Below are 18,420 nucleotides of genomic sequence, written 5' to 3'. Positions count from 1 at the left end.
TTTAAATAGTTTTTACACTTAAAATGGGACTAGAACTCCCAACCCCGAGATCAAGAGTTGGCACGCTCTACCGACTGAGCCAGCCAGGTGCCCCACCCACATAAAGCTCTTGACTCCTTTAAAACTAAATAGCCTACTGTTAACCAAAGCCTTACTGATAACAAACAATTGGTTAACATATATTTTCCATGTTATATGTTTATTTTTTATTTTTTCTTGTTATATGTTTTATATAACTATTATTACAATAACATAAGCTATAGAAAAGCAAATGTTATTAAGAAAATCATAAGGAAGGAAAATACATTTACAGTACTGTACCATATTTATTGAAAAAATATAAGTGGACCCACGCAGTTCAAGCCTGTGCTGTTCAGGGGTCAGTGTAATTACTTTTTTCTCACTGTTCCCGTTCATTATGCATCCTCAATACAACTTACTGCATTTTACAAGGCTTATTTATTAACTTTGCCAAAGCCCTATGCAGAGACCACCAGGGAAAACCTGTTGATCATACAAAGCTGGCATTCCTAAACTTGCTGAACAACCACCACCTTGACAGAAGCTCAGGAGTGTCTTAGAAGGGGGAAAGGGAATTATGGTACTTAAAGTTTTGGAGGCTAAGGTTAGTAATTGGGTGCTTTGAGGGCAGAAATTAGTAAACAAAGTTTGCTCAGGGCTTATTGGTTAAATTTGCAAACTGGTCTAGTTGCTGGGCTAGTCAGTGGTCTTAACTTTGGAATGTAAGAATTCAAGCTGAGTTTCTGTTAAATATGTCTGTAGTCCAATAAAAATAGACCAAAAGGCACATAGGATAATTTTAAATTTTCTAGTAGCACATTTAAAAATTAAAAAGAGAAGCGCCTGGGTGGCTTAGTCAGTTAAGCGTCCGACTTTCGCTTAGGTCATGATCTCGCGATTCGGTTCGTGGGTTCGGGCCCCGCGTCGGGCTCTCTGCTGACTGCCAGCTCAGAGCCTGGAGCCTATTTCGGAGTCTGTAGCTCCCTCTCTCTCTGACCCTCCCCTGCTCATGCTGTCTCTCTCTCTCTCTCCTAGAAATAAATAAAAACATTAAAAAATAATAATAAAAATTAAAAGGAAATAGGTGAAATTAATTTTAATAATATATTGTATTTAACCTTCTTTATCCAGAGTATCATTTCAACATGTGATCAATATAAAAATTATTAGTAAGTTATTTTGCTTTATTTTTTTCATACTATGTCTTCAAAATAAATGTGTATTTGATACCTACAACACATCTCGATTTATTCTAGTAATATTTTAGTTGCTAAATAGCCACATGTAGCTACTATTTTGGACAGTGAAGATAGATAGACCTGTTTTAGAACAAATGGGTCTGAGTGAGCTGATACTTAAAGCCATTTGATCTTAGACAATGTTCCATGTCATGATTTGGCACAGTTTGTCTGTACAGGAAGTCATAGTAAGTTTTATAATTTGTGGTTTCTGTTTCGTTTTGCACTTTTATGCATAAATCTGAGGTTTTCCATTAGCATGCCATTATTAATAAAACATGTTACAGAGAGAGACAATATGAATTTACAAGGAGAATGTAAGAATTTTCTTATATACTTAATAGATTGTCTACTAGATTAAGCATTTGCTTCCAGTAGGCAGAATGTTTCAACACATTTTTTTTAAAGCTATTGAGGTTTTAGAACAACAAATATTGCTCAGAAATATTTGTATGTAGATACACATATTGTACTGTTCTGTTTCTGTTGACTTTATATGGTGCTTTCTTTACAGTTGAGAAAAACATTTTAAATGTGTTCTCATTTTTTATCACTAAAGATATTTGTAGTTTATTAACTTTGAGTTTTATTTTACATTTTATTTTGTTTTAGAGAGAGAGTGTGTGAGCAGAGGAGTGGGGCAGAGGGGGAGAGAGAGAAAGAGAGAGAATCCCAAGCAGGATCCATCCTCAGTGTGGAGCATGATGCAAGGCTCATGCCCTTAGCTCAACTGACTGAGCCTATGTTTACATTTTAAATGAGATTGTTTTTATGTAGGATAGATGAGTTGTCAACAAAATCATGAAACTTTTCAAGTGAAAAGCATTTTAAAAAGCACTGTAGGTCCACTGAAGCTTTTTTCATACTTGCAGTTTTTTAAGTGACTACAGATTGTTCAGTAATTTAAGTACTATTCCTTAAAGGTGTGTGTGTGTAATGTTTACTTTCTTTTGGTCTTCAGCAACTTTCCAATCTTCTATTATTTCAAAATAATCACTGCAGATTTTTTATATGCCTTCTGTCTATTCAGTTCCACGTAGTTGGATGTAATTTACTTGCCACTTGATTCCCATAGTTTTCAGCCTATAAATTATGCCTGACTTTTACCTTAGTGCATCATTATTTCATGAAGACAGAATTGAGGTTCATTCTGGACTCACATACCATGGTATATGACCACTGTCACTTTCCTGTATGATGATGCAGAAAAATGGTATTCGTTTGATTATTTTATTTATTTAACACTTTTTTGGTGCTTGCTTGTTTTATGCTATGTAGTGTACTAAATGCTTTACAGATATTGTAATAACATCCATGTGAGGTAGCTATTATTTGCATTTTTATTATTATTACTCGCTTATAAGGATACTGATGCACAGGGAGATTGAATAACTTGTCTAATTCTACTGAAATTTAAGTGCCTCTGATATGCTGTGATGTACTGTTTTTACTTTTACCTAACTGCTGAGCACCAGAGCGTTATAATTCTAGTTATCACTGGTCATCCCAGTGAAGAGATTGACTGTCTTGTGTATACATTTGTGCAAATAGTGAGTTCTGTATGCTTTTTCCTTTTTATATTTTTATAGCTTTTGTCTCCTTTTTCCTTCCTCAAATCATGCCTTGAAATTCCTCTTCATCTTTGCTTTTAGAATATTGTATATATCCCTATAGTTTCGTTGAATGAGGGTAATCATAACACTGCCAGTCAGCTTGCTTATTTTTTCCTCTGCCTCTAGAAGGCGTAATATATTCCTGGGATGATAGAGTCCATAGAAAGAGTACTGAATGTGTGTTTATTCTATAAAGTATTTATGTTTATATATAAAATTTTTTTACATTGGTATTTCACTTCTTAGGTAATGTTTCCCCAACGTTTTGGGAATAAAATTAATTTTGTAAATTGAATCAGTTTCAGAACCTCCAAATAGTTATACCTTAAAAGGAGATCTTACTTTAATTGCTTTTCAAAGGCAAATTATTTCTTCATGTTTTTCACTGAATTGTTTACATAAATTTAAGTAAAACATTAGGGTTTTTTTTTTTTAAGTTCTTTTAATAGGTGTGGAATTCAACTAAATGAATAAGAAGCCATAATATAAGAAGGTACATTCTTTTTCACTCTTTCCCCCACCACACACATCAGGATGAATAGAAAAATAATGGTTAGATAATAACAGAAATAAGAATTATTAATTAGGAATGATTCTAAACCTAGAGGCAGAAGAGCTCAATGGTTTGACTCCTGTCTCAGATACTTTCTGTATGATATCTTTGTGCCTTAGTTTTCTCATTTGTAAAATGGGATGATAATATTATTTACCTCCATTAGGCTTTTGAGGAGGAAATGAGGTAAAACATATAAAGTGCTTGAAACAGTACCAGGCATATAGCCAATATTGATCAGTTCTGCTGTTATTTAATTCCAAGAGTTTTTGACAGCCCTGTTGTTGGTTTAATAGGAGGAAGGTTCTGGGATATATTGGAGTGAGATAGGGCATGGTTCATATTAGCAAGAATGTGTGTGAAAATACTTTATGAGATGTAAAGTACTCTATAAATAAAAGGTAATGGGAAGAAATTAGATATTTATAACCTTAGTATGCTAGAGAATGAATGTTTGCATATGTAGCTCAATAGATAATGATAATATTCCCCACTAGATCCCCAAAGGTGAATACCAGGAAAAAGATGTAAGGCCACACACACACACAAACATCTTTAAAATAAAGGTGAGGGGCACCTGGGTGACTCAGTCGGTTAAGGGTCCGACTTCGGCTCAGGTCATGATCTCACAGTTCGTGGGTTTGAGCCCCGCATCAGGCTCTGTGCTGACAGCCAGCTCAGAGCCTGGAGCCTGCTTCAGATTCTGGGTCTCTCTCTTTCTCTGATCCTCCCCTACTCACACTGTCTCTCTCTCTCTCTCAGAAATAAATAAAACATGAAAAGAAAAATAAATAAATTTTAAAAAGGTGGGAGGCACCTGAGTGGCTCAGTGGGTTAAGCGATCTGACTGGCTCAGGTCATGATCTTGAAGTTCGTATGTTCGAGCCCCATTGGGCTCTGTGTTGATAGCTCGGAGCCTGGAGCCTACTTTGGATTCTGTGTCTTCCTCTTTCTTTGCCCTTCTCCAACTCACATTCTGTCTCTCTCTTTCTCAAAAATAAATAAACATTTTAAAGAGTTAAAAAAAAATAAAGTTGGACTCTGTTGTGGTAGAATATTGTTCTGAAATTGTGCTTATTCACACATAAGTTACCCTGATACTGTCCTGTAGAAAGGGTTTATTTAGTAAACTATATCCTTAATGTTAATGTATTTACAGACAAATGTTATCTATTTGTAGCCTATATATAACCTATATATCTTCTGGAGAATTTCTTCTTGGGTCCTTCCAAATTTCTTGAGGAAGTTGGGCCCAGACGTCTGTGCGAGTCACTGCCTCCCCTTTTCTGGAAGCCTTTTTGAACTCTCCATCATTTGTGCTCCCATAATTCCAAGCACATAGCTCTGTCACTGCATTTACCTCATTATATGGTAATTATTTGTAAGTTAGACAGCTAGCTTCTTGTGGACAGAGACAGTGCCTCACTGAATTTTTTAATCTTTAATGCCCCGCACATTAAAGTTCCCAATAAATCTATTTGAAGTAAACAAAGAGTAAAACAGCCCTCAACACCCATGGTAAAATTTTGTTAGCATTAATGTTTGAAAGTAATAAAGCCGTTTTTCTAAAAATTATTTTGTGATGTGGACATTTTGGAAATTCTGACTGAACTTCCCTTAATCTAAATTGTTGCATTTTATGTTAAGATCTCTAAACTACCTTAAATTAGCATTACTAGAATTATACAGGCTTTATTTTAAAGTGAATTTTCTTAACCTTCTAAATGCCAAATATTTTAATAAATGTAGATGCTTTGGATTTCATATGCTTTTAATACGTTTATCTTAAATGTGATAACATTTAAGTTGAAGATTCGGTTAAGGATTTATAAATGTTCTTTTCTTCCTGGAATGCTTACATAACAAATAATTCGTGTGTAGATAGCCTTCTTCAGGGGCACTTGATTTGTTATTAATGACTGAATTTAATATTTAGTTTCCTCATCTGTAAGATAGAGATTATAATATCTACCTTATAGCACACGTGTAAAGATTAAATAATTTTTTAAATTTTATTTACTTTGAGAGAGATACAGGGAGCAGCCCAGTGTGGGGCTCAAACCCTTGAACCGTGAGATCATGACCTGAGCCTAAACCAACATTGGATGCTTCAGGCACCCCAAAAGAAGAAATCTAAGTGAAGTACTCAGCACAGGTTCTGGCACACATTAATCATCCATTATATGGTAGCTGTGACAAATTCTACAAGGCTTGTTATGGAAAGCATTATACACATCCATTTCTCTCTCCCTAGAGGCACATTGGTGGAGGCAGAGTGATATTTTGAGAAACCATCATTATCTGCTATCAGAGACGGGTTAGGCAGAAAGGGGGCTAAGGGCATAAGCCTGCTCAAATTCAGAAATAATGAACCTTTAAAAACGGTTAAGGCAGGGGCGCCTGGGTGGCTCAGTCATTTAAGGGTCCAACTTCGGCTCAGGTCATGATCTCACGGTTAGTGGGTTCGAGCCCCGCATCGGACTCTGTGCTGACAGGTCAGAGCCTGGAGCCTGTTTCAGATTCTGCGTCTCCCTCTCTCTCTGACCCTCCCCTGCTCATGCTCTCGCTCTCTTGTTCTCTCTCTTTCAGAAATAAAAAACATTTAAAAAAATGGTTAAGGCAGTTTGGGCTTTTGACCATACTATTCTTTTATATTTGGTTACTTAATCTGTTTTTATTACTGGTCTCATCTGGAATCAGAATTGTAGAGTAAATTTGAGATGTGAGCTTTTTGTTTGTTTTCTTTCCTTTCTCCCACTAAAAGAAAAGGGTTCGAAAACTGAAAAAAAGTAATGTGCTTCTCTTCTTCTGGTCCCAGTCCATCAAGCTGGAGTGAATTTTTTTTAGTATTTGCCAGGTTCCTCGCTTGAAAATAAACATACATGTACATTGGTGACCTCTTCAGTGGTGGTCGGGGAGTGACAGTGAAGAAGTCCATAGCTCTTAATCTGTGTGTATACTGGGCATGGCATCTTAATCTGTGTGTATACTGGGCATGGCATCCCTTGGTTCCCCAAAGGGGGAAGAACCTAGATCAAATTGGCACAGTTGTTGCTTTATTGCTTTCATTGCCATAGGACTGTTTGCATAAAAGCAGCTGTGTTTTGCTGCTCGGTTTTTAAATACAAGGACCGTAGAGGATAACACAGCAGAAGTGTTCACATCGTGGCCCCTGTCAGATGCCGGTGAATCTGTGGATTCTGCTTGTGTAACCCCCCTATTTTTCCATTCAAGTCAAACAGCAGTTGAAATGCACAGCAGCAGAGTGGGCAGACTTTGGTGTCTGTGGATTCAAGTCAAACAACCATTCAGATGAGCAGGAGCAGGGCCTTCTTTGGTGTTTATGAATATAGGTATCTTTTATGGTCTAGTAATAGTACTAGGTAGATGCTGGAGCACATCCTAAAAATGTCCCCTGGTTATAAATGGAATAAGCTGGGTGTCTGAATACACAGCACATCATTCTAAGACTGTAATCTCTGGAATATAAAAACCTCAAAAACAAGGGGAGACACAAGAAGATGCTGCTTGTGGGTAATATCATGAATAACTGCTTTGTAGGTCTCTACAGGAGCATTAAAGACATCCTGAGAAATGTAAATGACACACATTGTAATAGTAGATGGCATTTGTTACTTGGCAGTAGTTGCCTTTTGAGCTTTACTACTGTCTGGATTAGGTTCTATTACCTGAGTCCTGTTGTGGCTCCTAAATGGAACAGGTGCAGTCAAAACTTTGCCTTCTTTCAGTCATAGCGAGGAAAATTATTATATCGTATGTCTTATACCTAAAATAGATGATTTGCAGGTAGTATCGTTCTTATTAAAACATTAGAAAAACTTTAGAAAATAGTTAAGATAACATACTCTAAAGTTCATTCACTTTTTAAAATTTTATCTAAATGCCATGGTTTTTAGTATATTTGCAAAGTTATAAGTCTATAATCACTACCTAATTCTAAAACATTTTCATTGCCCCAAACAGGAAACCCTGTAACCAATAGCAGTCCATTCCCTCTTGGCTACCTCAGCACTAGGCAATGACCACTCTACTTTCTGTCTCTATGGCTAATGTGCCTATTGTGGATATTTCATATAATTGGAATTTATATACAACATGTGATCCTTTGTGACTGGCTTCTCTCCCTTACAGTGTTTTCAAGTCCTATCCATGTTATAGCACATGTCCGTACTTTGTTTCTATTTATTGCTGAATCATATTTCATAATGGATATAGCACGATTTGTTATATATTTGGATATAGCACTATATCCATATAGTGGATATAGCACGATTTGTTAATCCATTTACCAGTTGATGGGCATTTGGGTAAGTTCCGGTTTGGGGAAATTTTGAATAATGTTTTTTTTTAATGTTTTTTTATTTATTTCTAGGAGAGAGAGAGAGAGACAATGTGAGCAGGGGAGGGTCAGAGAGAGAGGGAGATACAGACTCTGAAATAGGCTCCAGGCTCTGAGCCGGCAGTCAGCACAGAGCCCGACGCGGGGCTCGAACCCATGAACTGCGAGATCATGACCTAAGCGAAAGTCGGACGCTTAACCAACTAAGCCACCCAGGCACCCCGAATAATGTGTTTTTTTTAAGTTGTTATAAACATTTGTATACAGTTTTTGTATGGACATGTGTTTTTATTTATCTTGGGTACATACTTAGGAGTAAGGTTGCTAGGTTGTATGATTTAGGGTAAGGTTTAACTTTTTAACTTAACTACCAAATTGTTTTTCCAAAGTGAGTGTACCATTTTACATTCCCACCAGTAATTTATGAGAGTTCTGCTGTTCCGTGTCCCAGTCAACATTTGGAATTGTCAGGGGTTTTCTTTGCTTTTTAGCCATTCTAATAGGTGTGCAGTTCTTTGTTAGTTTTAAATGAAAAATCACGTAATTTGAAACCATCACAAGGATGATTTAAGTGTAAAACAAGCATTTACTGCATGCCTGCGATGTGCCAGGCCCTCTGCTAGGTGATGGGAATGTGAGCTATGTCTCTGCTCCCATAGAACGTACAATTTGTTGATAGGCATGTAAAGAAGTAATAACAATATAGAGTTAGTGCTAATTACCTGGGCACTACAATACTGGGATGGGGAAGCAGAGTCTCAACCATACTGTGGAAAGATTCTGACATTTATGATTAGTAAAAAGAAAACAATATGAGGAGCTACATGTACTTTTGCCCAATGTTCTAAGATAGGTTTTTGTTGCAAAGGTCAAACTCCCCCTTTATTATCATGCCTTATAAATTAAACTGCTTGGGTTGATATCCTGCCTGCCTAGTGATTTGGGATAATACCAGCTAGTCATACACACACACACACACACACACACACACACACACACACCAAGGAAAAGGGGCAACTTTAACTTTTGTAGCTCCTTGAAGCCTGCTCTTTTTGACCATTGTATTTATTTCTCTCCCTTTCTGTATCCTTCCTAGGTCTGGCTTTCTGCCTTTTTACCCAACACACTGCTAACCTGTACACCTGCTCCTTTTTTTAAGTGCATATATATTTAGCTCTGAACTGTTTACCATAGTCAAAGGCGGTAGCAGCAGGCATTTGTATACTTTTTGTCCAGTTCACCTCTTTACCATTTGTCCAGCTAGATCTGGCCTTCATATGTAAGTCATTTCAAGTCAGTAAGGTGATTCCAAAAGTCATGTTTCCCAGGGTCTGATAAACTGGGTTGCTTATCAGATGTACATGGCAAACCGAAGAGAAGAGCTTTGAAGGAAATTGTTTTTTTGTTTTATTTATTTCTGAGAGAAAGAGAGAGAGACACACAGCATGAGCAGCGGAGGGTCAGAGAGAAAGGGAGACACAGAATCTGAAACAGGCTCCAGGCTCTGAGCTGGCTGTCAGCACAGAGCCTGATGCGGGGCTCAAACCCATGAACTGTGAGATCATGACCTGAGCTGAAGTCATGACTGAGCCACCCAGGTGCCCCGAGAAGAGCTTTGAAGGAAGATTGGGGTTGGCAGGGAGCTGTAAGAGGCTAGGTGAAAATTGCTGGTTGTGCTTCAGGTTGTTGAGTGAAAATACCTTCTTGCTTTTTTAACTTGCTTTTTTTTTTTTTTTTTTTTAAAGAACCTTGGTTAGTTCTTGGTTAGTTTGCTGTTAACAGCAAGGAAAAATATAACCTAATAGAAAAAGGTTAAAGTAATTGGAATTAATCAACCTCAAGAAGAAAAATCGAGCTCATCATAATTTCTTTGTATACCCTAATTATATCCCAGGCTATATTGAGGGGTCTTGAGAATTCTTACATGGATGACTGGATTTAAAAATAATCTTAAAGAATATTAAAATTCATAGCAGGTGCTGATGAGTTATTTCTCTTTTGAGGAGAGAGAAGGAGGAGGTTTCAACTTTGTAAGGACTTTAAGTTAGATATAAGGAGCATTGTTTGCCTGCTATTGAGTGACCAGAAGAATCTACAGTCATGCTTTCCAGAAGGCTACAGATGTAATAATCGTCTGTGGGATGGTTTGAATTTACCATAGACTGAAGGACTTGATACTTAGTGAAGATGTGATGAAAACCTGCATTTGAAAAGTTAATGTTTTTACCTTTCCCTCACGTGAGTGACAAGTTTTCCTTTATTTGGGAAAGGTTTTAATCTTGGGGCAAATGTATGTCAAGCTTCTCAATAGTAAAGGTTCAATTTGATATAGGAACCACATGTTTTTGATAGGTTCTGACAAATAATGGCAGTAATTAGTTTAGAACTATAAATTTCTAGACTTCTATTTTGTGATACATAGTTTTATTTACTACTCATCTAATTGTTTGCTGCCCCTATCTAGTATTCATTATGAAATGTCCTGTCTATTCTTTATGGTACTCCTAAGCAGATTTTGTGCTTGAAGTCACTACATGTTGTACTTTTGGATGTATTGGCTCTTCGGTTTTTACTTAGGATTGATAAGTTCCATAGATTCTTATGTTTCATTACTAGTATGTTTCATAGAAACTGTAGGTCAGAAAAACCATTGTGCCAAAGTAGACCAAGCATGGAAGAGATGCAGTTAAAGGGCCAGAACAGAAAAGTTGAGAAAACGATGCATTTACTTTGTAGGAGGGATGTGTATATGATTGGGTTGGGAAGAGATAAGAATTTATGTGTGTGTGTGTGTGTGTGTGTGTGTGTATGTGTGTGTGTGTATGAATGAAATTTATATATGAGGCCTATTTCAGAAGCACAATACTGGTCCAAGAAAGCAACTGTAGAACAGAATGCATACTTCTATGTTTTGGGGAAGAAATAACATAAAACACTTTTCTATGGGTGCATATATATATGAATATATTTCTAAACATCTGAAAGAGTACATGCCAAATGTACGTAGTGGTCTGAAGAGTGCAGGAAGGCAGGATTAGAGACTAGCTTTTTCTTTAATGGTCTTTTGTTGTGTGTGTGTGTTCAGGAAGAATGGAGCTATGTGTTAGTTATGTGATTAAATATTCATTTAAAATAGAGAAAACATATTTAACCATTAAATAGTGTTTATAGTTTAGGTAGGGAGCTGAGATAGTTTCAAATAATGTAAATTCATTAGAAAATAAGAGCAGTAGAATGGAAATTCAGAAATGGCTAATTTTGTGGGTTAATCCCTGTGTGTTGAATGTATTTAATGTTGAAATGTTTTATCCATACATATGTTGAAGTCATATGATAAATGTAAAAGCCTTCCTTCAGGAATGCCTCTTCTTTTTTTCCTATATTACTGAAGAACCCCATTTATTCTTTCCTAGCCCATTCAAACATCGGACCACCTTTTGCTTTTTGATCCTGTCTGTGTCCCTTTTTTTGTTGCCAAGTCTCCATTGTTCATGAAACACAAAGCAACTGATCAGTGGAGAAACACTGGAACATTACTGGCATGGACTTGAAAGTCATAGACCTGGGTTCACATCCTGATTTCTGTCCCGCTTTGTGACTTTGAGTAGTTATATAATCTTTGTGAGCTTAGCTGTCTCCTCTGTGAGATAGAGATAATGGTGACCCTATAGGGTTGTGCTGAGGATTCAGATCATGGCTATAAAGCGTGTAGCCGAGTTCCTGTCACATAGTAGGCATAATGATAAATTTTGTCATTTGGTTCCAGAGCTGCTTTTTTTCTCAGATGTTCTTGGGCCCTTGCAGCCTTCTACCTTGTATCTATCTCTAGGAAAGGATATGTCTGAGGGATAAGCCAGAAAGGGTAGAAAAGGGTTCTAGATTTCTCTCCCGAGAAAAAGGCAGGTGAATGGGATAGAACTGATAGAGGTGGGCCTGTGGCTGTGCTAGAGTAGATCAAGCTACTACTTCAATTTAACTGTTTTTTGAAGAGTAAATTGACTAAGGGCAAATGAGGATTAATTAGGTTGCCTATGTGGCAGGGTGGTGGTGGTCAAAGAGATCTCTCTCTGATTGTGTTAGGATTAGGTTGGGGGAGGGGGGTGTTTGTGAAAAGGATTAAAGGTTGAGGGGTAGGAGGAAGTCAGGGAGGCAGTAGAGTGAGAGTCCTTAAGAGCACAGTCCGGATTTGAGTGGATTGGAGCCTTGGCTCTGTTGCTTACTGCTCTGTAATATTGGGCCAGTTACTTAATCTTGTAAAGATTTAATTGCTTAACTTATAAAATGGGGATAAAAGTAAAATAAATAAACATTAACATTTTTTTAAAGAAGTGGGGTCGCTGGGGCAGCTCAGTCAGTTAAGCGTCTGACTTCAGCTCAGGTCATGATCTCACAGTTCATGAGTTTGAGCCCTGCGTTGTGCTCTGTGCTGACAGCTCAGAGCCTGGAGCCTGCTTTGGATTCTGTGTGTGTGTGTCTCTCTCTGCCCCTCCCCAACTTGTGTTCTCTCTCTCACTCAAAAATAAATAAACATTAAAAAATTTTTTTAATGGGGATAAAAGTTACCTACCTCATAGAGTTATGAGGGAATGTAGCATGCTTAGGATAGTGGCAAGCACATATTAAATACTTGATAGATTTACTAATATTAAGTCGAGTTGAGGGAAGGAAAAAAGCAGGGCTGGTGAACTGTACAATGGGAGTGTGCTGCCTCCACATACAACTGAATGATAATATTTGTGATTGGTTATCTTCAGAGAAAAGGAGTCCATGATGGGATGCATTATTTATAAATGTAACATTCTAATACTTCTGGTGTGTTTGCTTGTTAAAAACAATTGAAAATAAAAGATATTTTCCTTATTTTCCCTGTATCGAGAAACAAAACTTATAAAAAAATTTAAAGGTTAGTTTCCACTTGTAACTTTTGTTGTTGAATGATAGGTAAATATGAATGATTTCTGTTTATATTTTGTTGCAGATTTTATAGTTTTTCTATCCTTTTGGTTCTGTTTCTTGTAGCCTTCCTGGTTAGTTGTTTTTAGCAATATTTACTTATAAAACAAAGAGGATGAATAAAATGCTGCAAATATAAATCAATGAGACATAGATAAATAAATTTTAATGAGACAATAAGTCTCAGTACTGAAGTTTGTTCACTTCACTGAACAAAGTCTGTGCAAATTCTGACCTGCCTGTCACATGTCATGTTTTCATGTGTTGAGCACTAGTGAACCTCCTGGTTTTTAAATATATGTCCCAATACTCTAAGGTGACATCCTAGAAGTCTCTCTGTGTTCTCCCTAATATTCCAGCAGCCACCACAGTACAGATGCTTTGTTGTACATTGCCGTTAGGTACTAAAAACAACCACAGGGAAAATTATCATCATTTTATAGATGAAGATAACCAAGGCTTAGAAACTCGTTCAAAGTGATGTGCCAGCACATGGCAGAGCCAGAATTTGAAAATCAGATGTCTGATTTCAGACCACCAACTGCTTTCCTCACCCACAATCAGTTGGGAGACTGCAAAGCTAACCCTTGGCAAAGTGGCTAGGCTTGTTTGTTTCCTGCTGCTGTCCTTCCAGTCCCTCCTTCATTTTACTGTCCGTTTTACTGATCAGATGCAGGTGTGAAGGCTTACCTTAAAGAATCATCCAGTCTAGTGGCTCTCAAATATAGCCAGTCAAAAGGGTCACCTGGGACATTTATTTCTTTTTAAATTACGACTAAGTTTGTTTTAGCTGGAGCCCCGGAACATGCATTTTAACCATTCTACATGTGATTTTTGACAATCTGACAAGTTTGAGAACCATTTCAGATGCGTACGTCCCCACTCAAACACTTCTTCCAATTTTTCTGACTGGTAGTCATCTAATACTCCTATTGTCTTCTGACAGGAATTCACTAACATCTTGCCAGGAAGGTCATTTCATAGGTAATTAGCTGCAATGTGCACTTTTCTATAGAGTTTTCATTTACTGTCGTATATGGATTAGATCAAGTTCTTTGGACAGCTGTTTATACTCCCTAGGTATTGGCTTTGAGGTCAGATCCAGGCTAAAATCTTCTCTAAACCTTACCTTCCTCATGTGTAAAATGAGTATGTTGTTATCTGTCTTGAAGGGTTGTATCAAAAATTAAATGAAAAAAAAAACTGGCTGGAAAAATTCTTGAATGCCTTCAAACAGCCATTTCTTATAGTCCCTTGACCTTATCAGCTTTTTTTGAAATAGCCCAATGTCTGCAGGGCTCTAGTTAGAAGTGTGGATATATATATGTTAGAAGGCTCCCGGATATCCATTCCAGGATTGTCCGTGACAGAAATAGGTTGTCACTTTGACTTCTCATCAGCACACTTCTTTTTTTCACTTGTGGCTTTTTCTCTGGACAAAGAATATGGTACTTCTTATGGAGACAGATAAGCCTGCATTCCTGGAAATTCAGCTTTACTCCCTAAGTTATTGGAGTTTCCACTTGATAACTTGAACCCAGAGCAAAATAAATGCTCTGTAGGAAGACCTTAAAGGTAAAAGAAAAGACCTTCTTGAATTATACAAAGAGCAAAATGAAGAGCCAAAGAAAATATTCCATGTCTCTTTCTTATCCAATAGTAGATAGATAGTTGATGAGTGTTTAAAAGAAGAAAATTAGGTGGAGGTAGTAAGTGAGGGGGCGGGCAGTGGCATTAAGCTAAGGAATGTTGAGTGCCTTTTGGCAAACACAGAGTGAGAAAAATAAATATGTATAAATTCAACCTAATCCTCACAGGTAAGATCCCATTTTACCAATGAGAATACGGTAAACCATTAAGAATAAGTAAGAGAAGGGGCGCCTGGGTGGCTCAGTCGGTTAAGCGTCCGACTTCAGCTCAGGTCATGATCTCACGGTTTGTGGGTTCGAGCCCCGCGTCGGGCTCTGTGCTGATGGCTCAGAGCCTGTTTCAGATTCTGTGTCTCCCTCTCTCTCTGCCTCTTCCCCACTCATTCTCTGTCTTTCAAAACTGAATAAATGTTAAAAAAAAAAAAATTAAAAAAAAAAAAAAAAGAATAAGTAAGAGAAGCCTCGTACCTGGTCAGATGGCAGGTCCAGATTCAGAACACCTAGGACTTTACAGAATGTGATTAAAAAAAAAAAATTATAATACATACATTCATGTTCTTTAAGAAATAGATTTGACTTAGTGTCCATTGTACTGTACATATTCCCCTGTCAAAACACCTGTTATTTTCTTATTTTAATTGGTTATGTCTCTCTCTTTCTACTAGTTACTTGCATATAGGGACTAGGTTGCAGCATTCATATCTGAGTCACCAGGGCCTAGTACAGGAGTTGGCCCTTGACTTGTGCATTAAAGGTTTGTAAAAATGGGGTGCCTGGGTGGCTCAGTTGGTTGAGTGTCCGATTCTTGATTTCAGTTCAGGTCTTGATCACCTCGGTAGTGGGATGGGGCGGGCCCTGTGTTGGGCTCTGCGCTAAGCATGGAGCCTGATTGGGATTCTCCACCTCCCTCCCTCTCTGACCCCCACCCCCACCTCCCACTCATGCTCTCTCTCTCTCTCTCTAAAATAAAATGAACAAAGTGGTTCCATTTGGGAAAAAAAAAAGGTTTGTAAAAATGGGATTTCTGTCTCTGGCATTTGAAAACATCTGTACCCTCCACCCTTTCCTCATCTCTGAGTTAAAAAGAAAAAAAGTGTAGTGTTGTAAGAGATACTAGAAATACTCTAAGCTCAGTCCTCACATTTGTATGAAGGAAGGAATTTGAGGCATAGGCTGGAAAGGTGGATCATGATGTACCCCAAAACCCCTAGTTGATAGTAGTTATTCTAGTATTCTTGCCTCCTGGTTCTCAGTTCAGGGCTCTTCTTAGCACCTGCCTATATATATACTGCATTCATTCAATAGCCCTCTGATTCTTCCTTTATGCTCAGTGCTGAGGAAATGCCACTTTCCTTTCTGCCTCCCTAAATAGATAGATATACTGCCATACTTTCCAGAAACCAGAAGAAAAACAGCTTCCTAAGAGTTAAGACTTAAACTAGAAAATGGTCACTGAAATTGAGATTTTTACCTGGTGTATCCTTTTTTGCTCATCCAGACAGTCATTTATTCTGTTCATTGAAGATGGTAAATGATCATTTGCATGCTGGATCAACTGTTATTGATTTTTCAGGTCCTCCCTGAAAATAATCTCATTGCAGTAGTTTGGTGTGGTTGTTGAAGTGTGTGTTTGTTTCACTTTTCTTAAAAGCAAGTTAAATCTATAATGTTAAGTTAGGCTATGAGTTGTGCTTCCTTTTAGCTCAGACTACTAAAAATAATTTGTACATGATGGTCTCCCATGGGCTTGAGTGAAATGTGGCAGAACAATGATTTTTTTCTTCAGTTAGTTATTAGCCCTCTGTTTTCAAAATGTTTTTGACTCTACCGTCATGAAAACACTACCTAAAGTTTTTTCAAATGAATGCATTTTAAAAGGTAATTTTAGTAGTACTTTGGACACATTTTAAATTTTAGAGAGTGTATCCAATGTATAGAACTTATCAGTAACAAATATTAAAAATACCTGATAAAATTACATCAAAACTACAGCCACCTTTTGATTTTTCAGAAAAGTGATTCTATTTGTAGTCTAAAAGTTCTTAATTGTGGACTTCCTCTAGATAAAAAATCCTCTATTCATTTGAATAGAATGTTTGACAGTGAAGGCTGAGGGCAAAGCCAATTCGCTGGACTGTCTGTTTGGAATTTACTTTTTTAGTTCATTTGAGAGAAAGTCTGAAGTAGTGGGACATATACATTAAAGAATATGGGGAGAGAGGATGTAGTTACAAAAACTTGTGTTAAACTTACACAGTGCTGAGGAATGCCAAATAGTCATTCTTAATGAAAAGAATGTGTGTTCTGGAACTTTTATTCATGTCATTAATCCATGACAGGAAGCAACTGATGTAGTATTAATTTTATGAAGTAATTTTATTTATTGTCTTGTGTGTTTTTATTTTTAGGACCGGAGTAGGCCCTATGACACTTTTAACTTGCACTCGTTGGAGAACTCCTTAATGGATATGATAAGGACTGATCATGAGCCTCTGAAAGGTAAACACTACCCTCCCAGTGGCCCACCAATGAGTTTCGCTGATATAATGTGGAGGAATCATTTTGCAGGTTAGGAATATTCATATGTCCATTCCTTGCTTGGTGTTTTTAAAAAAATCAGCTTTTTAATAATTGTGATTTTTTTTTTCATTTTTGTTTGTTTTTTTTCCCGTTTGTTTTTGTTTGCTTCTGTAAAGCACTGTGGAATGTATTTAAAGTTGTTTTTTATTTATTTTTTTAAAGCTGGGTTCAGCTACCTACAATAATCAAGGTTGATTGCTTTAATCATAATGTCTGGCAGAAGCATGTGTTGGGTAGCATGAGACCAGAACGCAAGTTTTCTGGGCTTTGTGCATTTGGACCCCTTAGCTGAACCTGGATAATTCATTTAAGTCAAAGCATACTGCAAGGAAATATGAGACTTAGTAAATCAATGTCCAAAGACTACTACAGAAAACTTAATAGAAAAGAGTTCCATTTTATTAAAATATAATCACTTTCCTAGTATAGCAAGTATCACGACACAGACTTAAGAGCAGTGGGTGATTCTCTGCACTGTGTTAAGACTAAAATAGAAGGAAAATTTCTTAAAGTGTGTAAATGTTTTGAGTTAAATATAAGGCAGTCCCAAGGTCGGCAGTATTAGGACTTGCTATTTTTAGAGCCCCTGTAAATTCAGGTTAGCAGTTGATGTCACATTCATAATTACAGTTATTTTTTTAATGTGTTATAGGACTTTTTAGGGCCCCTGTGATATTTCAAAATACCATAATGGAAATTTCCTGTGGAAATATCCACTATACTTGAGTTTAGAGCCAAAATATCTGAAAACTGAAGAGTTGGCCACAAGGATGCCCATCTTTTAAGAGCCCTTATGTTCTCTGGAGCTGTGAAGAATTTGATCTCCTCTGGTTCTCTCCAGGCTTTTATATAGGGTGTGACTGACCATGACCCCTTGATCATCATTTCCTCAAGCCACCTCAGAAATCCATTTCATCATTTTCTTGTCACACTCATGATTTTCTACTGCTTTCCTCAATTTCCATGAAAAGAAAGTAGTTAACAGGCTATGAAGAAAAGGATTTTGAGAAAAGCTGTATTTTAAGGCCTTCAGAAGTAGAAAAAAATCTCTCATTTAATCATTGTTATATTTAGTCATCGTTACCACATCTCTCCTCAGTTGAAAGATTAGGTATATGATAATTTAAAGCCTATTTCACTTAGCAGTGAGAATGGTGTTAAAAAAAAAAAAAAAAAAAAAAACCAACCCAATGATATTCACAGACTATTTTTTTTTTCTACTGCTTTCCTCAATTTCCATGAAAAGAAAGTAGTTAACAGGCTATGAAGAAAAGGATTTTGAGAAAAGCTGTATTTTAAGGCCTTCAGAAGTAGAAAAAAATCTCTCATTTAATCATTGTTATATTTAGTCATCGTTACCACATCTCTCCTCAGTTGAAAGATTAGGTATATGATAATTTAAAGCCTATTTCACTTAGCAGTGAGAATGGTGTTAAAAAAAAAAAAAAAAAAA

The 18,420-nt window shown here is 37.0% G+C and overlaps 1 protein-coding gene across 6 annotated transcripts in view; it reads left to right on the top strand.

Annotated features, from left to right (window-relative positions):
- Nucleotides 1–18,420, top strand: part of CPEB3 (cytoplasmic polyadenylation element binding protein 3) — a 191,860-nt gene that overhangs the window by 53,656 nt on the left and 119,784 nt on the right. For 5 of the 6 annotated variants that reach the window (XM_039230189.1, XM_039230192.1, XM_039230191.1 and 2 more), the window contains one exon: nt 16,796–16,955. In XM_039230189.1, coding sequence (XP_039086120.1) covers nt 16,796–16,955 — 160 coding nt within the window. The remainder of the gene's footprint in view (nt 1–16,795; nt 16,956–18,420) is intronic. The other variant, XM_039230194.1, reaches the window with a different exon arrangement.

This window comes from Hyaena hyaena, unplaced genomic scaffold, assembly GCF_003009895.1.
Source record: "Hyaena hyaena isolate Hyena2069 unplaced genomic scaffold, ASM300989v1 scaffold_44, whole genome shotgun sequence".
Taxonomy (NCBI): domain Eukaryota; kingdom Metazoa; phylum Chordata; class Mammalia; order Carnivora; family Hyaenidae; genus Hyaena; species Hyaena hyaena.
This window is presented reverse-complemented; position numbering and strand designations above follow the sequence as displayed.